The sequence below is a fragment of the Lampris incognitus genome, chromosome 7 (genome assembly GCF_029633865.1).
Source record: "Lampris incognitus isolate fLamInc1 chromosome 7, fLamInc1.hap2, whole genome shotgun sequence".
Lineage (NCBI taxonomy): Eukaryota > Metazoa > Chordata > Actinopteri > Lampriformes > Lampridae > Lampris > Lampris incognitus.
The window spans coordinates 31691310-31717047 of record NC_079217.1 but is presented as its reverse complement, the minus strand read 5'-3'; the positions used below and the strand labels follow the sequence as shown (position 1 = coordinate 31717047).

At 44.9% G+C, this 25738-nt stretch overlaps 1 protein-coding gene across 1 annotated transcript in view; it reads left to right on the top strand.

The window, feature by feature from the left end:
- Positions 1-6525: 6525 nt before the first annotated feature.
- The window catches only part of ets1 (v-ets avian erythroblastosis virus E26 oncogene homolog 1), a 54848-nt gene continuing 35635 nt past the window's right edge, over positions 6526-25738 (top strand). Inside the window, exons 1-3 of the mRNA XM_056283350.1 lie at positions 6526-6655; positions 7259-7357; positions 16150-16297. Coding sequence (XP_056139325.1) covers positions 7286-7357; positions 16150-16297 — 220 coding nt within the window. The 5' untranslated portion in view covers positions 6526-6655; positions 7259-7285. The remainder of the gene's footprint in view (positions 6656-7258; positions 7358-16149; positions 16298-25738) is intronic.

Below are 25738 nucleotides of genomic sequence, written 5' to 3'. Positions count from 1 at the left end.
GCGTCAGAAAGAATAGCGCCATACCTCTCCTCTCTCTGAGCGCCACAGCTTGGAAACACTGCGGCCCAAAATAGATGTTCTCCTCATAAAGGGCTCCTTCTTTGTAGTCGGCGTTCAGCAACAACATCTGCAGGGCAGTTTCTTTTTTTTCTTTCTTTTTTTGGGTGGGGGGGCAGATTTGGGCAGACTATCAAAGAGAGAGGCGATCTGTGAGAAGGGGTGGGTGGAGGACTTCCATATTCTCGCTCTCTCGCTCTCTCGCTCTCTCTCTTTCTCTCTCTCTCTTTCTCTCCCCCTTCCAAAAATCTGCAGCAATCAGGACGATGCTAATAAAAGAGCATTAATATCACCTGTCAGCGCTATCTTTGGAAGGTCCAAAAGGAGAAAATGAGACAAAAGGATCCACAGTGAGGAGTTGCTCACCGAGCCACATGGTGATGTTGGAAGGAGAGAGAGTTTAGATGAAGTTGGGGGGGGGGTGATTAAAACAGCATTAAGCATGACAGAAGCCCACCATCAATAACAAAAGATCAAGACAATGCAATGGCTGTGAAAAACTACTATTGTGTGTAACAGACCTTTTATCTAATAAGGGTTAGGAGGGATTTTAGCAAATAAACTGATGGTGTCTTTTTTTGTGTGTCTTTTTTGTTGCCTCAATGTATGGCTCACCTGTCATCTTATTCTTCTTTCAGCTTGTTCCCTGTTTCTCAGGGGTTGCCACAGCAGATTTTACAGTTTCCATCGGGACTGTGTGAGGGCACAGCACCAATGGTGGCTGTTGTTAACCGGGCCTCGACCGATCTGGTATGGTCTTGTCAATCCGCTTAACGATTCGGCAAAATGTTACATTGGTGGTCATGCCCTTCCTGGCATGACCACTAACCCTATGGACAGGGGCACAGGTAAAGCGCTGGATGCCATCCCAGTATTCATGGACTTGCACCCATGTCTGTCCCCTGTCATCACGATGAGGTCAAAAGAAAACAATATCTTTCAATTGATTTTTTTCAAATGATAATCTGACTAAATTACACTTCCTACTTCGGCCTTATTTCCACATTGCCAATGCCTATATTTTATTTAAAGTAGGATTGTTCCTCCCTAACAGGTCTGATGGGTTAGGATACAACCTTTTTATGACTCTGAATACCTTTCTAGGAAAGGACTGACCAGGACAGTTTCAATACAAGGGGTACAGCTTATCTCTTTAACATTGTATAAGACATAGTGACTTGTCCCTGTGATGGACTTGCGGCCTGTCCAGAGTGTCTCCCCGCCTGCCGCCCAATGACTGCTGGGATAGGCTCCAGCATCCCCACGACCCTGAGCAGGATAAGCGGTTTGGATAATAGATGGATGGATGGATGGATGGATAGTGACTTGTTGTTTAGAATCTAGGCAAGAAGCATTGATCACTGTTCATACCTATATGTCACATATCAGTTAGAGTTATGTGGAGTACTGCAACAACATGACAGGAAACGTGACAAATACCTGGTCACCAGGTTGACATTGTAATATTTGTGTGAGAAATGGAGACACGGTTTCTAAAGTAATTGAAAGCAGTGCCGCATTGGCTGCTTTTCTCATGCACAAGTAATAAAGCAAACAATACTTACCAAGTCCGACTAAAAACAGCAGCAGAAATGGGGCATACAGCCACTGTGTTCATCAATTATGGATTGTACCTACTGCTCTGACTGTCTGGATTTTAAAACCTAGGACCAGTAACAGGTTGGTTCAATGTTTGCTAAAACAGTAAAACAAATAAAAACAGAACAACACTTAAGGTGTTCAACAGACATGTTTATGGAGGAGGTGGAGGCATGAAGCTCCTGCAGGTCATTGACTGTAGATTTTCTACAAAGAGGTCAGGCCAGGCATAGGTTCCTCTGCACAGAAGAGGGGGATGAAGGTGGCATCACACTAGGGAGGCAAATGGCATGGGACAAAGGGATGATAACAGCCTTCATGCACATCAGAAGTTTATTGAGTTGCTCGCCGTCGAACTGGCAAAGACTGCTGACTCAAACAGCACTGGTGGGGCACGGTCTCAAAATCTGGACTGCATTCGTCCTCACTTTATTCAATTTGGTCTCATCACAGGGGCATGGACAGTGCTTTTCACTCCACAAGGCAATAAGTCATGCCCTCCCCTTTGGCCCTCGATGTGTTGCCCATCTGTGTCCCCTGGGGGCTGTGGGCGCTAGAGGCCCCACAACATTTGGAGGGCTTCAGATGGGCTCTTGAGAAAGCCCAGGCTGCCTGCCTGCCACTGATCTTCTCATGGTACTTCTTCACACCTCTCACCTTGGACTTGAACCCCCTCCTCTGATACACACACACACACACACACACACACACACACACACACACACACACACACACACACACACACACACACACACACACACACACACACACACACACACACAAGCAGCCTTACCCCCTGTCCCAGCAAGATTTACTTTTAACAGGGGTGGCTGTCGGGGGTGGGGGGTGGGGGGGGTGAACCGTGCACTTTCTAATTCAAACAAACGCTGCACCGGGGTCACAGAATTATCATGGAGCTGCAAGGTGTTTCAGATGGCTCCCAAGTGTTGAGTGTTAGCTGAGGAAGAAGGAGAGACAGACAGAGACAGTGAGAGAGAAAGAGGGAGACATGGGGGCCGGGGATGGAGGGTTGCGATAGATGGCGAAACAGAGGGAAAAACTGAGGGAAGAGCCCCCCCCTCCCCACCACCACCACCACATCTCACAGGGCAGCGATCCAGCTGAAGCAAGCATGTAAATAAATAAACAAATAAAGCGATAAATTCAATCAAACTGGCAGATAAATACCGCTCACACACTTACCTGGATAGCACTAACCTCTATCAGACCTATCAGGTAGGTGTAGGATTGTATGTTATACGGCACTGGGTGAAACCTCTTCTCATTTCGCACACGACTGGTCATCTTTTCGGCCGGGTCCTAATCAGCAACACACATGCTTTGGTGGTGGAGGTGGGACAGATGTAGGCACACCAGTCACTGATGTACACTAAATGTACTTTGTATGAGAATCAGGTGCTTCCCAACGGTAACACTGGTAGACGTGAGATACATTTCTGCAAATGCAACATCGAATAGACTGGCTACAAGATGTGTTGGTTTTGTTTACTAGAACAGCATAACTAGAGGGTATACCACCATTAAGTATTGGAAATCAAATTCTAGAAGTTTGCGTGACACCTCCTGGGAAATATTTTCTCATGTAGTAAATACTGTCAGGTAGCTGTAGTGAGTTAAACCAACTGGAGTGATAACTGGTGAAAATACTATTTGACATGTCTGATCCCCAGATGCAAGGAGCATGCCCCTTCATATAAAAAATATATATATATTACAAACATAACATATATGATATGGCAAACATTACATTGCAAAATCTTGTTTGTGGCTCACTATGTAATGTAAAAACAACAACAACAACAGCAACTCCTCCATATTTTACATTACATTACGTTACAGTCATTTAGCCGACGCTTTTATCCAAAGCGACTTACAATAAGTGCATTTAATGTAGGAAATCAGGCGAACTACTAGTCATCAGTGGTCATAAGTGCATCTAAACAAGCATCTAAGTGGAAAACCAGTACTAAAGTAAAAGTGCAAGAAAGAGATTTTTTTTCTTAATGAGTGAATACATTAAGTGCTAAGAACAAGTAACAGGGTAGTACTTCTTAAAGAGGTGAGTTTTCAACCTGCGCCAAAAGATGGGCAGCGACTCCACTGTCCTGACATCAGTGGAGAGTTCATTCCACCACTGTGGGGCCAGGACACAGAAGAGCCGTGACCGGGTCGATCGGCAGCAGGGGCCTCTGAGCGATGGGGCAACCAGGCATCCCGAGGCGGCAGAGCGAAGTGGTCGGGCGGGGGTGTAGAGCTTGACCATGGCCTGGAGATAGGAAAGCGCTGTTCCTTTCACTGCCCTGTAGGCTAGCATCAGAGTCTTAAACTGGATGCGAGCAGCTACTGGGAGCCAGTGTAGGGACATGAGTAGGGGAGTTGTATGGGAGAACTTAGGGCGGTTGAACACCAGACGAGCTGCAGCTTTCTGAACAAGCTCCAGAGGTCTGATGGCCGACACCGGAGTGCCAGCAAGGAGGAAGTTGCCGTAGTCCAGCTGGGAGATGACCAGAGCCTGGATGAGCACCTGTGCCATCTCGTTGGTGAGGAATGGGCGAATCCTCCTGATGTTATAGAGGAGAAATCTGCAGGAGTGAGCAACCGATGCAACGTTTGCAGCAAATGACAGTTGGTCGTCCAGGATCACACCCAGATTCATCACAGTCCGATTTGGCATCACCATGGTGTTGTCAATGGTGATGGCCAGGTCTCAGCGTGGGCAACCTTTCCCCGGGAGGAACATCAGCTCTGTTTTGTCCAGATTGAGCTTCAGGTGGTGTGTCGCCATCCACTCCGAGATGTCAGTCAAGCCCGCAGCAATGCATGTCTCTACTTGTGTGTCAGAGGGAGGGAAGGACAAGATCAGCTGGGTGTCATCGGCATAACAATGGTAAGAGAAGTCAAGCGAGTGAATAACAGAACCCAGGGATGTTGTGTACAGGGAGAAAAGGAGAGGACCCAGAACTGAACCCTGTGGAACGCCTGCAGTCAGTCTGCGAGGCTCCGACACAGATCCCCTCCATGTCACCTGGTAGGAGCGACCATTCAGGTAGGTTGCAAACATTGAGAGTGCAGAGCCTGTGACACCCAGCCCCTCGAGGGTAGAGAGGAGGATCTGGTGGTTCACTGTGTCGAAAGCAGCTGACAGGTCCAGGAGTATCAGGACAGAGGAGAGAAAGTTTGCTCTCGCAGAGTGCAGCGATTCTGTCACTGCAAGGAGGACAGTGAGAGAGGGCAGTGGCATACAACCCCAAGAGCTAAAGATAGAAGGAAGAGGACATTTAAGCATATCAAGATAAGATAAACTGTACTTATCCTTGAAGGGGGGTTGTATAAATTTGCATTGCAAGAAACAACGCACGAAATTCAACAGTGAGTTGAGTGTCTTCACACAGTATGTGCAATTTTATGACTCTTGGTGAAACATGGAATGAATTTTGGCTTTGATGACTTGCCTGAGTGTGACACACACACACACACACACACACACACACACACACACACACACACACACACACACACACACACACACACACACACACATAAACACACACACACACAAACAAACATACACACGCTCATATGCGTGCACACACACTTAGGCAAGTTTTGTTTTTTTCAAATGACAACATCATAGGAAGTTCAGCCATTGTAACTATCATTAGACCCTACCCCATGTAATGTTTTCCTGTCTTTTCAACGCCCTTAGAGGACTTATCTCTGAGAAGAAATGAGTGAAAACTCTCTCTCTCTCTCTCTCTCTCTCTCTCTCTCTCTCTCTCTCTCTCTCTCTCTCTCTCTCTCTCTCTCTCTCTCTCTCTCTCTCTCTCTCTCTTTCTCATATGGTATCCTTGGAATTTGAACACACTTGTAGACGCAAAATATTGTATCTTGAATAACACATCTTAAATACTGCCACTGTGCAAATTTAAGACAAGAGGTGAGGTAAAAGTGAGATTTATTAGGTCTTCTATCAATGCCACATTATTAATGCGTGCAATATTTCTCACACCTGTTATGGTGAGAGCACGTGGAGCTGCCTGTGTGCCACAGAACAGAGGGTCAGGGGATAGATACTAAAAGAGCGTGTGATATGGGGTGAAGCGGTTGCCTGTATGGGTGAGGGAGGGACTAGGAGTGAGCATTATATTCCTTCCTCTCTGGACTCGCTGCAGGTATACAGCATCTCTGCAGTCCACCGGCAGCTGTCTCCTGCAAACTTCTCTCACAACACTCGGTAAGTCCACATACTTACAGTCTTACACTGCTAGTCGGTATCAATATGATAAGGAAAGACCTACTGTAGCCTACTGTCGTCGTGATTTTCACAGTTGCGATGCGTCAGTTTCTTTTTTTCTTTTTTTTCATGTGAAGTTGACGCACAGGATTAAAGACTGTGTGCACCTCTCCTCATCCTAACATCATATAATAAATTATATGTCATATGAAGAAGTCGGGTTGTTTTGTTTTTTTTCCTGAAAAACTTTGAAATACCGCCCGTATATTTTGTGAGCGCGTCCCCCCCCCTAGATTATATCCTCTTTTTTTAATTACATCACATTACACATTGCGAATTACAAACACGCAAAACATATTTTATCATTGTAATTCTTACAGCTTTGTTAACTCTATAAACCTCCATTCATCTTTTTTTTCTTTCATTTTGTACCTTTTTACCCTCCAAGTGAATGAATGAATGAATGCATTTGCTCGTTGTTCCCTTTACTGTTCCCTTCACGCACGGGCTCTCTCTTACTCCCCAACCTGAGAGCACGCGAGTCCCGTATGAGCCGAGCGCGTCAACATCTGCAGGACCTGCACAGCCGCGTGTTAACAGCTGCTTATAGACCGGGGAAGATGACGGGATTAGCATATGAATATGAGACGAGGCAATGCAACGCGTGTCAGTAGATGCGTCGTGTCCCTGCCCACATAACTGCGTTCCTCCAACAACTTAACCCGTCTCCACGCCGACGCTGCTGTACGTAAACACTGCCAAGAGATAAGCGAAGTGAGTGGGAGGAGAGGAGGAGGAAGGAGTGGGGTATGAGAGGAAGACGAGGAAGAGGAGGGAGCAGCTTGGCACAAGGAGAGAAGGAGTCGAGGGGAGAGGTGGAGGATAAAGGGGGGGGGGTCTGAGTGGTTTCACTTGAATGTTATTTCAAATCCTATAAAAACATTTAATATTCTTTTTTTTAATTACTCTTGATGGTAAGTTAGTTGGACCTCTTGAAACTATTCACACCCAGCTCAATTTCTCTTTGTCTGCCCCCTCTCTTTCTCGCCTACTGTCCCTGTCCCTCTCCCTCTCTCTCTCTCTCTCTCTCTCTCTCTCTCTCTCTCTCTCTCTCTCTCTCTCTCTCTCTCTCTCTCTCTCTCTCTCTCTCTCTCTCTCTCTCTCTCTCTCTCTCTCTCTCTTTCTCTCACTCTCTCTCTCTCGCTCTCTCCCCATCCATTTCTGTCTCTTTAACACACGTTACATTTAACACACACCAGTTATACACCATGTTTATCAAGTGTAAACAATGTGAGACAGCTGGTATCACCCCACCTTGTCTACTTTATGCATTGATCCCCATGGCAGACCCTGTTCCGCCAGTCCAGAGAGCCAATGATGAGTTACTACATAGATCCAGTTTCTCCCTACCCGGCCCTTCACCCCTGTGACCGTCTGGGCGCAATGGTAAGACCTCCCCCATAAATTACCTCCATGTTATAGGCTGCCTTATAGGTACATGTACCACACAGCCAGCTAGAGGTGTGTGTGTGCGTGTGTGTGTGTGTGTGTGTATACCAGGTTTTTCTATCCTAATGTTGACCAAATGTCCCCATTAGGATAGTAAAACCAGAAACCACCTACCTTGTGGGGACATTTTATAGGTCCCCATGAGGAAAAGGGTCCATTTGAGGGTTAGGAATTGGGTTTAGGGTTAAGGTTAGAATTAGGATTAGGTTAAGGGTTAAGGTTAGGCATGTAGTTATGACGGTTAAGGTTAGGGTTAAGGGCTAGGGAATGAATGAGGGGTTAGAGTTAGGGTCCCCATAGATATAGAGAAACACTGTGTGTGTGTGTGTGTGTGTGTGTGTGTGTGTGTGTGTGTGTGTGTGTGTGTGTGTGTGTGTGTGTGTGTGTGTGTGTGTGTGTAAATGAGTGAGAAGTACTTCACCAGCCTGGATTCCATCACCTCGTATGAACACAGTATCATAAAATTTTACCTGTTGAGTTTTGTAAACAAAAATTGCAAAATAGTCTCTGTACACATAGTTCTTTCATGATTTCATCAAACGTTAAGAAAGTGAGCTGTTGAACAACAGAAATTTGTTCATCATGTGAAAAGCTGTGAAATCACTCCAATAAATTTCACAGGATTGCACAACCACCTTGTACTAAAGATGCGCTTCCTTCTGCAAACCCCATCCCTTATCAAGTCGGGTTGGATTCATACCAATTCTGACACTTCAGCCACTCACACTGGGCTTCATAACAGTCTGTTTGCAAGCACACCAAGTCTTTTATTCCCACCAAATGAAAGAGATTGATGAATACAGAGTCAGAGATGGTAGTAGCTGGGGACATTGGGATTCCTGTCAGGTGAGGATTTGAGGGGTGGAGGCCAAGAAGTGCAGAAAGAAATGCTTCGATTTGTATGCAGAGCGCTGCCACATTAGGAAGAGAGGCTGAGGTTATATGCAAATTTCAACCCCACCTTGCTGTGATATAAAACACAGAAGGATATAACTCCCCTAGTCCTAATTGGCTCAGGTGTTGGGGCTTGCTTTTGAAATTGAGATTACTGTATACCAGGGCAGACATGGTCAAAAGGTGAACCTAGGTCAGCCCTGCTAGTGCTATTCTCCTGAATTTACATGCATTAGCAAAGAACACCAGAGGGGGGTCTCATGTTTTGTTTTGTTGTTTTTTTGTTTTTTTGTTTCTCATTTACACTTAATTTTCCAACTGCTGCTGGCTGCAAGACTGCAGAATTGTTTTATAACAAGGACACAGTGTCACAGATGAAAAGCAATACTGTTGTTGAGTCCAAGCAAGTAAGGACTTAGTGAATTTGTGTTCAGCAGACTTAGGCTGTGTGTCCACTGGAGACCTGTAAAAGAAAGTGCTTCCTCTGTATTTAAAAAAAAAAAATCTAAGAAAAGGCCACGCTTTAAGTGCTCTCAACCGAACGCAGGGACAGGCTATCTTAGCTTAGCACAGTGAGAGTTCCATCACTTTCCAAAGCCGGAGCAGCTTTAACAAGCGATAAAGTGCACAGCTCATTAATGTCTCTTCTAGTGCCACCAACCAATAAAAATGAAGCAGGGGCGATACAAGAGAGGAAAGAAAAGCTAGATCTACAATGTCAAAGCAGAGAATAAAAATAAAAGAAAAGAAACTAAATCAAAAAAAGTAGTTATTGGCTGCTCCCAAAAGAATACAATAACTTGCCAGATGATATTATCAAATAATGTGCATACTAATCTGCATATGATGTCACATGCCAGAGAACAAGCTACATTGGCAGAGAGAGAGGGAGAGACAGAACTACAATATAGTCTAGATGTTAACAGGAATTAGACATCACCTGAGTGATGAGTCACATGATGTTTAATTCTTGTCCTCCTATTTGGGCGGTACAGTGGCGGAGTGGTTAGCACTGTTGCCTCACAGCAAGAAGGTCATGGGTTTGAATCCTGGGACTGTCAAACTTTGGGGGTCATCCCAGGTGGTCCTATGTGTTGAGTTTGCATGTTCTCCCTATGTCTGCAGCGGGGTTGCTCTGGTTTCCCCCCACCATAAAAAAAGACATGCATGTTAGGGTTAGTATTCCTGACTGAGGCATGGCAAGACAAACTGGAGTTAGTCCCCAGGTGTTGCACAGTGGCTGCCCACTGCTCCTAGCTACACAACTTGGATGGGTTAAATGCAGAGGGTAATTTACCTACGGGGATCAATAAAGTATCTCAAAACAAAACACAAATCTAATCTACACTTTCAATTTATTACTCCTTCCAATCTGATATCTTCCCATCTGACTGTAAACTAGCTCGAGTTCCCAGCTGCTGAAAAAAAGCATCACTTGAATTTACTCTGCTCCAAAAGGATATATGTGTCTGGTAGCTCCCTAGCCAAAACTCTTGAATGAGCAGCATACAATCCATTCTCCTCCATTCTCTCCCACAATAACCCACTAAATCCAAATTAGGCTGGATTTAAGAGTGGTCACTCTACTGAACCCCGATTGCCAGTGTCCATTAATTCCTAATAATGGACACCGACTAAGTAGTTAAAGCGAAACCTTCTGTTCACCGTTCTAAAGTAATATGCTGGCTAAAATGAGTAACCATGGCAACAAGGACACCATCAAAGCATCTCATCTCATCTCATCTTCAGCCGCTTTTCCGGGGTTGGGTCGCGGTGTCAGCAAGCTAAGTAGGGTACTACAGATGTCCCTCTCCCCAGCAACGTCCTCCAGCTCCTCCTGGTGGATCCCAGGGCGTTCCCAGGCCAGATTGGACATGTAGTCCCTCCAGCACATTCTGGGTCTACCCTGGGGTCTCCTCCCAGTTGGCCGTGCCTGGTAAACCTCCAAAGGAAGGCGCCCAGGACGCATCCTAATCAGATGCCAGAACCATCTCAACTGGCTCCTTTTGATGTGAAGGAGCAGCGGCTCTACTCCAAGCTCCCTCTGGATGTCTGAGCTCCTCACCCTATCTCTAAGGCTGAGCCCAGACACCCTACGGAGGAAACTCATTTTAGCCTCTTGTATCCGCAATCTCACCCTTTTGGTCACTACCCAAAGCTCATGATCAAAGGGGAGGGTTGGAATGAAGATTGACTGGTAAATTGAGAGCTTTGCCTGCCGACTCAGCTCCTTCTTCACCACAACGGTCCAGTACATCGTCCGCATTACTGCTGATGCTGCACCAATCCACCTGTCAATCTCCCGCTCCATCCTACCCTCACTCGTGAACAAGACCCCGAGATACTTGAACTCCTTCACTTGAGACAACAACTCATCCTTAACCCGGAGGGAGCAAACCACCAATTTTCTGGTAGAGAACCATGATGTCAGACTTGGAGATACTGATTCTCATCCCAGCCATTTCACACTCAGCTGCAACCTGCCTCAGTGTGTGCCAGAGGTTGGGTTCTGATGAAGCCAACAAAACCACATCATCTGCGAAGAGGAGAGATGCAATTCTGAGGTGTCCAAAATGGACACACTCCTCACCTTAGCTGCACCTTGAGATCCTGTCCATGAATATAACAAACAGAATCGGAGACAAGGGACAACTTTGGTGGAGTCCGACACCCACCGAAAACGTGTTTGACTTTGTGCCGAGAATGCGGGCACAGCTCTCACTTTGGTTATACAAGGACTGGATGGCTTGTAGCAACTGCCCCGGTACCCCATACTCCCGCATTACCTCCCACAGACTGTTCCAGGGTACACGGTCGTAAGCCTTCTCCAAGTCCTAAAAACACATGTAGACTGACTGGTCAAACTCCCATGCCCCCCTCAGCACTTCCTCAAGGGTAAAGAGTTGATCCGTTGTTCAACGGCCAGGACAGAATCCGCATTGTTCCTCCTGGATCTGAGGTTCGACAATCGGTAGGAGCCTCCTTTCGAGCACCCTAGAGTAGACTTTCCCAGGGAGGCTGAGCAATGTGATGCTCCAATAATTGGAGCACACCCTTCGGTCCCCCTTTTTCAATATGGGAACCACCACCCCAGTCTTCCACTCCACAGGTACTGTCCCCGACCTCCACGCAACACTAAAGAGGCGTGTCAACCAAGACAGCCCAACAATGTCCAGAGCCTTCAGCATCTCGGGGTGAATCTCATCAACACCTGGCACCTTGCCACCGAGGAGCTTTTTAACTACCTCAGAGACCTCTGCCAGGGATATGGGTGGGGCATCCCCTGAGTCTTCAGACTCCACCTTCCCCACTGAGGACGTGTTAGTCGGGTTCAGGAGCTCCTCAAAGTGTTCTTTCCACCACTCGACAACATCCCCAGTCAACAGTTCCCCTCCCCAGCTGAACACAGCCTGAGTCAAGCCCTGCTTCCCCTTCCTGAGTTGCTGGATGGTTTGCCAGAACTTCCTTGAGGCCAACCGAAAGTCCTCCTCCATAGCCTCGCCGAACTCCTCCCACACCCACATTTTTGCTTTCACGACCGCAGCAGCCCTTCTGGCCTCCCGGTACATGTCTGCTGCTTCAGGAGTCCTAAAGCAGCAGACATGGACTTGGTTGGCCTAGAGGCCTCCTTTTTCAGCCTGACGGCTTCCCTCACCACCGGAGTCCACCAGCGGGTTGATGACCTTTTGACCACAGCTCCTGCCTGCCACATCTACAATAGAGGCTTTAAACATGGCCCAGACAGTCAAAACCTCCGTTTACAATTTATTGCAACACGTTGACAAGCTAACATCTAATTACATGTATTATTATGACATTATTCATAACGGAATTGTTTGACAAGCCCATAACTACAACATGAAATACGCGAGGCATCCCACATCCCATTCGCTATTCAACTCTCTACATCAGGCTGTGGCCGACAATACACATGGTTTATAATTTGTTCGTGAAAATCTTTTTTTTTCCTTTTAATTTTTTTTATTTTTTGGGGGGGGGGGTTTCTCCCTTTTCCACTCCAATTGTATCCGGCCAATTAGCCCACGCTCCTGAGCTGTCTCGGTCGCTACCCCACCCTCTCTGCTGATCCAGAGAGGGCTGCAGACTACCACATGTCTCCTCCGATACATGTGGAGTTGCCAGCCGCTTCTTTTCACCTGACAGTGAGGAGTTTCACCAGGGCGACATAGCGCGTGGGAGGATCATGGTGGCCCAGTGGTTAGCACTGTTGCCTCACAGCAAGAAGGTCTTGGGTTCGAACCCCAGGCTGTCCCAGGTCCTTTCTGTGTGGAGTTTGCATGTTGTCCACGTGAGTTTTTCTCTGGATGCTGTGCTTTCCTCCCACCATCAAAAAAAACCATGCATTTTAGGGTTAATACTCTTGTCTGTGCCCCTGACCAAGGCAATGGAAAGAATAAATGGAGTTGGTCCCAGGGCACTGCAGCTGCCCACTGCTCGTATACAATAGGATGGGTTAAATGCAGAGAACAAATTTCATTGTAACCTTGTACAATGGTAAAATTAAGTGGCCTTCTTTATTTCAAAACAAGTATTTCCCCAAGATCAGAAAAAAAAGTTTCTAGTTTTGTCTTAGTAACTTTCAACGGAAAAAATCATTAAGGAGGGCCGAAAAGTTACTAAACCAGGCAAAATAACCACCAAGCAAGCAGCTCAACAGTAGGAGGGAAAACAGTACAGTCCATATGAAGGGACCCGCAGGAGGCAGAACCCTGACTTGTTTATTTTAATGTTGCACTTGAGATTGTTTAATGTTTTTTGTAACATTGTTGACTTCATTTTCAAGCCTCTCAAGCATTGCTGAACACATTTCATAACTTTAGAGTCCTGCTGTCAATTTTCTGTTTCTCAACTTCTGCCCTTCCCAGCAGAGATGGACTAACCATCAGTTGACTGTGGGGATGTGAGTGAGTGAGTTACTCTCCATGTCTATGAGTTGCTTTGCATAAAAAAAAAAACTACTTCTGTTGGCAGCTTAAAACCTTTTTTTCCTCTCAATACCAGGTTTATATGGGCTCATATATGAAGAGCAGATTTAGTGGTTGCAAATCCCAAAAAGACCATTTAAGACAAATTGTTCACAATAATAACCACATGTATTTATTTCATTAACTAGTTTTACAGAAAGAAATAAAACATACAAGAATATCAGAAATCCCCGGAAATTAGTCTCTGTATAAACCCCAAAACATCTTCAATCATTTGCTAAACTGCTGGCTGACATCTGTGTTACCATGAATGACCAAAGGTGGTGATTTGGTTATACTGTAATTCCACCAGGGTGCATGTTATCGGCAGCATCAGTCTATAATAACTCATAAATCACCCATGTGGCTCTTTCTATGCCTATCTATGCTCCTTCACTCCTCTCCCCAGGCTAGTCTTGGAAGACCCCATAAATAGACTACCCCCATTTCCTTGGTCATGTTAGCCATCCATAAAGCTGGCCAGCTACTGATAAATGTAGCAGCACTTAAACAGAGACTTCTTATCAGATTGGCAGTCAATCAGACTGTCAGTATGTCAGTTTATCAGTCAGTTCACTAGCCAGTCAGTCAATTAGTCAGCCAGCCTGTCCCTCGGGCATGCACAATGCCTCAACTCTCCTGTCTGTGCTATCAGTATAAATATAGTCAAACATGCACCATCCTTTGCAGGGTATGTCAGTTAGAAATCTTTCTTTATGAATGAGATCATGAGTTATCTATTTCCATTGATGTGGCTGGCAGTCTTTTGACAGCAAGGGGGTCCGCAGAACCCTACTGTCATGTGAAACCATCCAGTAGCAAGTCAAGTTGTAGAATTGCATAGTACAACTTACTGAGTGTGCCAATCTGTCTCTTTTCTTTTCAATGTTGAGTCACCCAACAATGTGGTTATTCCTTTGATAATTTATCACGCTAGGCCACTCCTTTCCCATAGTTTCTTTGGTGGAAATGTCTCACCATATCTATTGAGATTTACTGCCTGCCATTGGTTGACCTTTGACTCTGTGTAACCTCTTGAACGCGAACATTTCTGTGATAAACTGGATTAAAAACTATGTAGCACAGATAAAATGTGAGTCAAATTCAGCCTTGCAGTTTATTTTCATGGTAAGGTAAAAGCAAATATACACACAAAAAACAAACAAACTGATTTTTGATCCATTCTTTTTAGTTTCAGTTCATCTAATTCGCCAGATTTGATAGATGGATCTTTTCATTCATGAGTCAAAAGCAGGCTGAAAAGTGAATGGGTATAAGAACTTCAGGACAGCACTCTCCCTTCCATATGAATGGCTCAAACATGGTTTTAGTATTTGGGACTTCAACGGAAATCATTTGATTTCAGCAAATACAACTGGTTTATTAGAAACTAACACATCCATCCGATTAACTCACACGTTCATCAGATTAACATGTTCATCAGGTTACAGTTGCTGATATAGGTATTGGTATAGATTTAGTTTGGTATAGGTAGGTAGGTATAGGCATATATATATATGTAGATATAGATAGGTATAGGTAGGTATGGTATAGGTATGTATGTGTGTAGGTAGGTATAGATATAGGTATAGGTAGGTATGGGCGTAGGTAGGTATAGATATAGGTATAGGTAGGTGTATGTATATGTATAGGTAGGTATGATATATGTATAGGTAGGTGTAGGTAGGTATGGTATATCCATAGGTAGGTATAGGTATAGCTATGTATATATAGGTGTAGGTATAGATATAGCTATATATAGGTGTAGGTATCGATATACGTATAGGTAGGTATGGTATAGGTATGTATATTTAGGTGTCTATATATATAGGTATATGTCTAGGAAGGTGTAGGTATAGGTATATGTATAGCAAGGTATATATATAGGTAGGTGTAGGTATATATATATATATGTGTGTGTGTATATATATGTATATGTAGGTATGGTATAGGTAGGTATAGGTGTAGGTAGGTAGGTATATTTATATGTAGGTGTGGGTATATGTATAGATAGGTATGGCATATGTATATGGTATTTATATGGTGGCACAGTGGTGCAGTAGTTAGCATGGTCGCCTCACAGTGAGAAGGTCCTGGGTTTGAGCCCTGGGGTAGTCCAACCTTGGTGGGTCATCTCGGGTCATCCTCTGTGTGGAGTTTGCATGTTCTCCCCATGTCTGCGTGGGTTTCCTCCAGGGGCTCTGGTTTCCTCCCACAGTCCAAAGACATGTAGGTCAGGTGAATTGGCCATACTAAATTGTCCCTAGGAATGAACGTGTGTGTGTGAGTGTGTGTGTGTGTGGGCCCTATGATGGCTTGGCAGCCTGTCCACGGTGTCTCCCCACCTGCCGCCCAATGACTGCTGGAATAGGCATTCCGCGGCCCTGAGAGCAGGATAAGCGGTTAAGATAATGGATGGATGGTATATGTATAGGTAGGTATAGGTATAGGTAGGTGTAGGTATAGGTATACTTAGTTATAGGTATAGGTATAGCTAGGTATAGGTGTGTATACACACACACATACATACATAGGTATAGGCACATGTATAGATATAGGTAGGTATCCATATATGTATAGGTATAGGTTGGTATAGGTATATAAGTATATAAGTATAGGTATTATGGTGAAGTCATGATCAATGCAAAGAACACACAGGTCATAATCTATTACAACAGATTAATCTGTTATAATAACTCTTTGATGTGAAATGATAACTTTGTTGCTCTAAATTAAGCACTTGCCATTGACAGTATCTTGATTTATTAGGTAACATCAACATGTGTTATGTACAAAGCCATGTCATGCTTCTCAGTTCAATTAAGCTGAGTGTGCATGTATTGTCTTCAGAAGCAGAGTGGAGGTGCAGCAGTTGGACCCCAGACCCAGCTCCCTGGAGTGGTCCACCCTCAGCAACAGTACTGTCCATCTCAGCCTCTCCATCCCCAGGACATACCCCTGCAGGAGGTGCCCAATGGACATGACCTCAGCCCAACAGGTAAGACATGGATGCTCAGTCTCATTCTGAAAAGAAAAGTGCTAAAATGCTGGTTAGCAACTTTGGAGGAAGAACCAAATAAGACATTTCCATAAATTCGTCAGGGCCTATTTTCAAACTTAGATCAACATCTGCTTGGTCAGTGGGAAGCATGGGAAACGTTATATGAAAAATTACGGCTTACATACTTATCACACACCACTTAAGCGATCTTTGACATGCTGTCTTCTCTGCCCAGTTACAACAAGTACAGCATGTTCATCAGCATGAAAGACCACCTTAAGGCAACTTACATTCATCTTTCTACTTTAATAACTGTACCCTGTACAAAGAGCAAGTGGAATTCCTACAACCAAAAACAGCACTGGACAAAAGATTGTTCATTGTGAATAAACAGCTTGGAGCACACAAAAGGCTTTGTGTAAATGGGAACGATAAGTGAATTGTGACTCACACACTGCCCCTCATGTCCCCAGGCAAGTACTAACATACATGTCTCTGTACAAAAGCTTGCAAATGTTCTCTCATTTAGCTCTTTGTACTCTCTCTCCCTCTCGTTCTCTCTCCACACACACACACACACACACACACACACACACACACACACACACACACACAGACACACACACAGACACACACACACACACACACACACACACACACACACAGAGCCTCTTCTTGGCTTGGTGTTGTGGGTCACCCTCTCAAGGGATGCTGGGATGCCGACCCTGAGGGCAATGCCTTTACCAGATGCCTCCCATTGCAACTCTCTCTCTCTCTCTCTCTCTCTCTCTCTCTCTCTCTCTCTCTCTCTCTCTCTCTCTCTCTCTCTCTCTCTCTCTATCTCTCTCTCTCTCTATCTATCTCACTGCCTCTGTCTCGATCCCTGTTTCTCTCTCTCTCTCTTTCTTTCTTGCCTCCTCCTGCTCCTCCTTGTCAAGGGACAGCCAAATGCCCTGCATTTCTTTGCCTGCAACTCTCTCTTTCTGCTCTTTTTTTTTCAAATGAGGTTTATTTTAAACTGGAACATTCCTTCCAGTGCATTTGCCTGTGTTTGACTGTGGCCTCCCCTCATCCTCAAGAGTGATTGATGCTGGTGGACTGGGACGCACGCCACAGAAGTAGGGTAGGGGTGCCGGGGGGCACCAGCTTTCTTCCGTCACCTCCCTTGGCTGGATGCAGGGGGCAAGCCAGGGGGCCAAAGGGCGGCCATCTTTTTCCCAAGCCTCTAGTTCAGTCTCAAGGGAGATAGAGGGGGCCTGAGTGTTTGTAAGTGTGTGGGTGGGTGACCGCGTGTGTGTGTGTGTATGTGTGTGTGTGTGTGTGTGTGTGTGTGTGTGTGTGTGTACTTATGTATCTGTGTGAGAGCGAATCAAGATTTGATGGGATTTGCTGATGTTTGTTGCCAGAGACTAACTCCTTCGCAGCCCTATCTTCATCTGTCCCAGTGCTAAACCGTTGACATAAACATTGTCGAGTGGAAAAAAATGACCAAGAGATGACCTTTTTTTTCTTCTTCTCCCCATACCTAAAATAGTAGATCGTGCTAGACCGCAAGAAGCAGTGCCTCCTAGCCACCTGTGGACAGTGTTTTGTCATTTGGTGACTTTGGGAGTGTCACGTAGTTGGGTGGCTGGCTGCAGGTCTACCACATTTAACAGCTCACAGCCTCCTCATGTACACACAGCTTGCTCAGTAACCACTGCGAAAACATTACTTTGAAACATTATAGCAAAGCAAAACTCTTGTGCATATGTTGTTGTTTTTTTAGATTGATTCAATTAATACAATATCTAGGCCCCAGCATCCCCACAACCCCGGGTAGGGACAAGCGGTTTGGCTAATGGATGGATGGAAACACTGTATGCTGCCATCAGGAAATAACTGAATTTGTGTTAAAGTTTTGGCTTGCCTGCTTTTTGCCATTGATTCGGCACCTTAAAGTAAAATTTCTCTGATCAAACCCACACGTGCATGTCTTTGGTTTTACCACCAGAGTCACAGGCCTCTGTTAACTAATGCCATACCTTTGCCCGTGAACATTTTCCGACCTGTTTTCTCTCCATCCTTTGAAGACTAAATGCCATTTAACCACCCTGAAAATACACTAAGACGTAAAGTAGTATTACTTGAACTGAATGGGTCATCATTTCCAAAGTGCACAAATTAGGAAGCGTCTGTTAAACTTGTACTCAACCTGCTGGCTTAGCAATAAAAACTGATGCCATAAGTGTGTCTGGACCAACATGAAAAAGTACATCCAAATATAAATTCTTCCTAGTCTGCACTAACTCTTTATTTTAAAATGGAAGTTTGAATGGACTCGTCTGTATCCTAATAACACATTGTGTTTTTGCTGACCAGCGAATAACAACTTTAGATCAGGATGCTTCACATCTTCCCTACTCTATTAGCAGTAATTGGAGGGAGCTCAAAGAGATTCTCCATCCTGTAAAAATAGCCCTCTACAATTACACCCCTGGTAGTTAAAATTTTACTTTACGGGGCCCCCTTTATCAAAACTAATCTGATGTGAACGTGTTTAAGTCTTCAGTTGATAAAGAAAAATAAATAACTCATAACTTTAACTTTTGGAATGAAAACATTTTCCTAGCTTTGGTAATAGATTGGGTGTAGACCGAGTTAAACGTGTGTTTGAAAGCGAGAGAGAGAGTACAGAGCAGATGCGAGGCGGGGATGTTGTATGTTAATGGACCTTTGCATGTTTGGCCCAGAGCCCACTGTCACACACACTGCTTCCTGACAACAGCCATGCCATGGTGCTGTTTACACTAATCTGCTGCTACAGCCCCAAGTTTGACATTCACACCAACCAGCACCGGTTTAATGGTGGAAATTTACCGTTGGGCGTGTCTCCGAGTGTGTACATGTGCGTTCTTGCCTGTGTGTCTCAATTTGTACTGTCTGCGTGAATTAATGTATGCATATATAGGTGCAATCTTTGAAAAGTGCAGATATCACACAAGGCAAGAACACAAATTAACATGCACCTTCATATACTCGCCATGCCTGCTTGTGTCCTGCAGCGATGCACACTCCATATGTTCATTCATTAAATTTACACCCTGCGCTCTGCTGTGTATTGTGTTGTTGCAGAATTATCCCATTCAGTACAGCAGCAAGCAGACACTCAAACACACACACACACACACACACACACACACACACACACACACACACACACACTTATCACACGCCCAGGCACCAGCGAGTTCACTGTACATTTAAACATGCGCTCCCATTTAGTACACGCAAACACAGCTGTGATCTGGCACTCAGGGACCATTGGCCTGTGTTTTATTTGATGTGATTTGACAGCTGGACAGTTGGAAAAGGAGGGGAGAAGGGGTGCAAAGAAGAGAGTGGTGGTGGTGGTGGGGGGCTTATATCTTGAAGAGAGGAGTGGGATAAGTCACAGCACTGCAACCAGCGCTGGTGGGAGGGGAACAGAGGAAGGGAGGAGGATCTGAGACGTGGAGCTGGAGGAGAGGGGGGAGCGGGGGGGAGCTTCGCCTCTGATGAGGGGCACGTCCTCACGGGCGCAGGCCCATTTTTTATTTCTAAAAGTAAACAGGCAGCCTGTGGGGGTCTGGGGGGTTATGGGAAAGGAGGAAACAGTGATGCTAATCAGGACGGTGCACACTTCCCCCTCCAACAATAAAACAAAACAAGAGGAAAAAGAGGGAAAAGCGACAGACAACTGTGGAGGAATGGGCGATACCACAGCTATGGCCCTACCTCGCACAACCAATCTGTGCCTCTGTGTGACGATGGTGCAGTACATGGGGAATGGGCTAAAAGTCAATAGGCAGAAGTAACAGAAGTGTACTTCAGTAGATTTTCAGATTATTAAATTTATTTGTACGAGATCACTTATTTTATTTGATAAATGAACAGTATCTTCCTTTTATCTACACGATCAACCTTTGTAGTAAGGCGCTTTTTACCCGCGTGAGTTTCGAGACAAGTCCTCTTAAGTAAGTCAAATATTTTCTCGTAAGTGTTTGTGTGGTGAGTTCCTCTTCTGCTCAATGAAAAATTACAAATCACTTCAGTTACAGAACATGCAGTTCTGAAGCACATACAATCGGCAAGAGCCAATGACTCAACAGATGCCAGCATTTTGGAATAGACGCTGTTCAAAGACGCCAAAGAGTGACCTTGCATTGTTTTACGGTACATATTGTGAGCTTAGTAATCACCTATTGTGAGCTTAGTAATAACCTATCACTGTTGACAGCAATGACTCAGAGTGTCTCAGTTCTGGCAGCTTGTAATCTACCCTCATAGTTATATCCTACCTGTTTTTGTATTTACACAAATCAACTTTAAGCAATGATATGGTGAATATGATGGGTAATAATGATGAAGCAGCCACCAATATCAACAATAAACTCTTTTTTGGGGGGGGTTAAACAAGAGCCTAGAGATTATGAGAAATATCACCCTGGGTTTAACACACGCACACCCACTATAGTAGACTATGCCAGTTGTCACTGCAGACATCCGTCCTATGTCATTCCGTGTACTGTGTAAACTGTCACAGTGTCTGGTTGTTGTGGCAAGGTTTCAAGCCTCCTGCTGCCTTTCACAGGTCTTGCATGGTGGTGGCAGCATCAGTCTTTGGGGGCTGCTTTTCTTCAGCCACAACTGGGGCTTTAGCCAAGGTGGAGGAATCATGAATAGCTCCAAATACTAATCTGCTAGAAAGTTGAAGAGGACTTGAACCTTTCAGCAAGACAAGAGCCCAAAGCATACATCCAGATCAAAGGAATGGCTTCACCAAAAGAAGATCACCATTATGGGATGGCCCAGCCAGAGCCCAGACTTGAATCCAATTGAAGACCTGTGGGTCTGTTATAATCAGTAGGATGGCAAGCAAGGCAGAAATTGAGAGGCAATGGTGGGTGGCTGAGCTGAGCCGAGCTGAGCGGGACAGATGGATGAGGGAGTGAACGTGGCTGGCTGAGGATAGCCGGGGCAGGCAGGGGAACCGCAGAGTACTGACCCTGGAAGTACATGGAGACATGGTAAATACAGGTAACATGAGGAATAACTCTGAATATGCAATTGTCAAGAGTGAGATACTACCACAGTGGTCAACACCACGATCTGGTGGTAAATGGATGGAAAACCAGTGTAGATCTACTGTTGAATTGATGAGTTGATGGAAGGCAGGTGTGCAGGCTGGGTGGGTAAGGTGAATGAGCCACAAATCAGGAGGGTGCTGGAGAGTTCCAGGGAAGGGAGCCACGCCCAAACACGCACACACACGCGCACACACACACACACACACACACACACACACACACACACACACACACACACACACACACACAGGGGAAAACAGGAGACGCAGGGGAAAAGGGAAAAAACAACTGGAGATACCGCCGGGAGGCCCATAATGACCTAAAGAGGGCTGTGCACAGGAGATGCCTTTGCAATTGAATGGATCTAGAACGTTTTTGCAAGGAAGAGTGGTAAAATATTGCCAAGTCAAGTTGTGTCAAGCTGATTGACTCTTCCTCAAGACTGAGTGGTGTAATTAAATTTTCTTTCTGATTGTCAATTTTATAGGTTTCAAATTCAAAAAACAAGCGGAAAAAAATTGTGACATGATTTATCTTGTGTTCACTTTTTTACGTCACTAAAACCTTACCCCCATCTACAGGCCAGTGGCCACTCTTTCAAGGATGGCGATGTGCACATCCTTGATAGGGAGAAATGCTGGTTTGAATGGGGAGTCAAGGAGGCCTTCTATGTTAAGAGGGAATGACCATCCTTGAACTGGGGGGGGGGGGCTAAGAGTACATCTGTCACCAACTTACAACGCTGTGATTGCAACTATTCCCCAATCTCCTGTGAATAGTACACATGGCCATTGAAACTCTAGTTAATGGTCACACCCATATTTGCATATGAAACTGATCACTGGTTTTGGTCGTTATGCAACTGATTGTTTATAAGGGTGGGTGGGATGCCTGCAGTCAGTTTAGACTGAAGAGGTCACTTAGATGAGTGATGAAACGTATCTGCCAATAAATGTTGTATCCAGATGAACTGATTCAACTGTCTTTGATTTTCTTACCTGGATTACTGAGCATGCATAAAGACACTACAACCTTAAATTTTAATAGGGGTGTGTAGACTTTTTATATCCACTAGATGTAAGTGTAAATGAAAGTCTCAGCTCATTGAAGCCTGAACTGTGTCCCTTGTGAGGAACAAATTAAAACGTCTGTTCCTTTTGCGGTGACATGATTTTTCTTTCCTCTAGCTGTGAGGGGTGGTGGAGCTTTATCTGTGAGCTTGGTAGTTGCAAGAGGGAGGCAGGGAGGGAGGGAAGACGAAGAGAAGGGAGATGAAGAGAGGAGGTCTGAGAGGCAGAAAGGCTCAGGGGGTGGGGATAATTGAATTATCTACACAATGGAGTGATGGGGGCACGTGGTGCTGCTAATGGAGGGAGAGATGTCCTTTTTAGCAAAGCTAATTGTTCAGAAAAGAGCTCAGCCTTTGTTCAGGGAGGCCCTGCTTCTAACCATGCACAAGGATACGCTCACACCAGTGTCTTAATACAATCACACTGGTGCACACGAGTATTGAGGCACACACACACACACTCACACGCATGTATGCACGCGCACACGCATGCCCGCACACACACAAAACACTCCTGTCCTTGCTAACCCTGTGATCTCAGCAGGAGAGCATCCAGCCTGTGGCATCTTTCAGACAGCAGCCGCTATAGATAGAGTTGTGACTGGGCTACTAGACAGGGGCCACAAGGACCCCACTGTTTTACTGTTCTGCTGTCTGCTCAATGTTTGTGTGGATTTGAATGTGTGTGTGTGTGTGTGTGTGTGTGTGTGCGTGCGTGCGTGCGTGCGTGCGTGCGTGCGTGCGTGCGCATGTGTGCATGCGTGTATGTGTGTTTTATACTCATCTGTTTGTATGTGTGTTTACACTTGCACAGTATGTGTAAAGTAATGACTGATCGTTCTCATGTCAAATGTCATTCACAGCACATGCCATCCCAATGAGAACACACTGACCGCCTGATATGTACTATGCCTCAGTTTATCCCGTGGTGGGTATCATTAGCATGGGGCCATTCCAAAATCATTACTTTGAACATTATGCCTTATTAATATATTATAAATAAGAAATATAGTTTAATTTGGAACTTTATCTCCTTTTGGGCATTCAGAAGCCTGAATATATGCCTTTGCATTTGTTGGAAAGGGACCACTGGTGAATGTAAAAGGACAGCCATAATTTGACAGCTGTGTGCAATGCTCTATATAGAATACACTTTCAATTGCTTCCATCATGATTCTATGGCTACAGCTATGGATTAGGAACAGGTGGACAACAAACATTTACTACACAGAGATGGAGGGAGGGCCAGAAAGAGAGGAAAACTAGAGGGAGAGAGAGATATAGAGAGAGAGAGAGAGAGAGAGAGAGAGAGAGAGAGAGAGAGAGAGAGAGAGAGAGAGAGAGAGAGAGAGAGAGAGAGAGAGAGAGAGAGAGAGAGAGAGAGAGAGAGAGAGAGAGAGAGAGAGAGAGAGAGAGAGATGCTTAGGCTATGCCTGCTAAACTGCAGGGCAAATATGTGAAACCTGCTAACTATCAGAACCATGGCAACAGCATCCGCCACTTGAAGGAATGAGACATCGTCAACCAAAGCTCGATACTGTCTGATGCAGGACATTGGTAGTTGAATGTACTGTACTGATACAACAACATTTGTTCTATGGGTGTAAAAGAAATCGGTAATCCACTTGCCCATTCAATGCTTTATGGTTATTTTGTGAAGCTTCATATTATTATACTGTATGATATTATGCAACTCTAATAGCTTATTTCTATCTATCTATCTATCTATCTATCTATCTATCTATCTATCTATCTATCTATCTATCTATCTATCTATCTATCTATCTATCTATCTATCTATCTATCTATCTATCTATCTATCTATCTATCTATCTATCTATCTATCTATCTGTCTGTCTGTCTGTCTGACTATATTTGTGGAAAAATGTGTGTGTGTGTGTGTGTGTGTGTGTGTGTGTGTGTGTAGCCCCTCCTCAAGGTTGGTTTATTCCTCTTTCCATAAAGATGCATTACTTTTTAGAGTAATGCACATCTTCATCCACTCTTTCAAGTATGAGGATGTGCACATTCTTGATAGGGAGGAACGCTGGTTTGAACGGGGAGTCAAAGAGGCCGTCTATGTGAAGAGGAAATGACCATCCCTAAATGAGGGGAGGGGGGGCCTAAGAGTACATCTGTCGCCATCTTCCAATGCTGTGATTGCAAACTGCAAACATTCCCCAATCCTCTGTGAATAGTACACATGGCCATTGAAACGCTAGTTAATGGTCATGCCCATATATGCATATGAAACTGATCGTTGGTTTTGGTCGTTATGCAATTGTATTGTTTATAAGGGTGAGGATACCTGCAGTCAGTTTAGACTGAAGCGGTCACTTAGATGAGTGATGAAACTTTTCTCTTTTCTTTGCTCTCAATGAACATTGTGTCCAGATGAACTGATCCAACCTTCTGTGATTCCTTTGTAAATCATGACAGTGTAATAATACCTCATGCTTATGGGAGGAATGAAAATCAGACACAGTTTAAAATCAGAATATATGTTTTGGAGAGGGATAACATTTCCCTCAAACTGAAATTACTGTGACGTCCAGCTCCAGCCCAGATATTACTCAGCACCATTAAGCCCCTAATGGCTACCTTCAGGCACATAAAAGACCTGGACTGTCCTTTCAAGAACAGATACCCTGGAGTTCATTAACAGAAAACAAAGAGGGCCAGTCAGAGAGAGTGGGAATGTGACTGATAGACTGAGATGAAGTGAGAGGTACTGTTCCATTCACTACCCTTCCCCTGCTCTCCTCCATCACCCCATCTCTCTCTCTCTCTCGCTCTCTCGCTCTCTCTCTCTCTCTCTCTCTCTCTCTCTCTCTCTCTCTCTCTCTCTCTCTCTCTCTCTCTCTCTCTCTCTCTCGCTCTCTCTCTCTCTCTCACACACACACACACACACACACACACACACACACACACACACACACACACACACACACACACACACACACATCAGCCTCTTGTGAAGCAGCTCCTTTGACCACAGAACCCACCAGCACTCCTTTCAGACGTTTCCACCCAGGCCTCCATCTAGCCAGTGAAACACGATCCAGGGCTGCTAATGGAAGCTGGTGAAGGACCACCGGCCTAAAAATCCATATGTGATCAATATCCCTAGTTCCCCATTCTCCATCCTGATCATCCCATTTTGAGTTACATGTGACTAGTGCATACAGAGGTATCACATGTACCTGCATATTGAGGTGTAGGTATTGACTTACCTTTAACAAGGTTACTAGGGATGTGGGT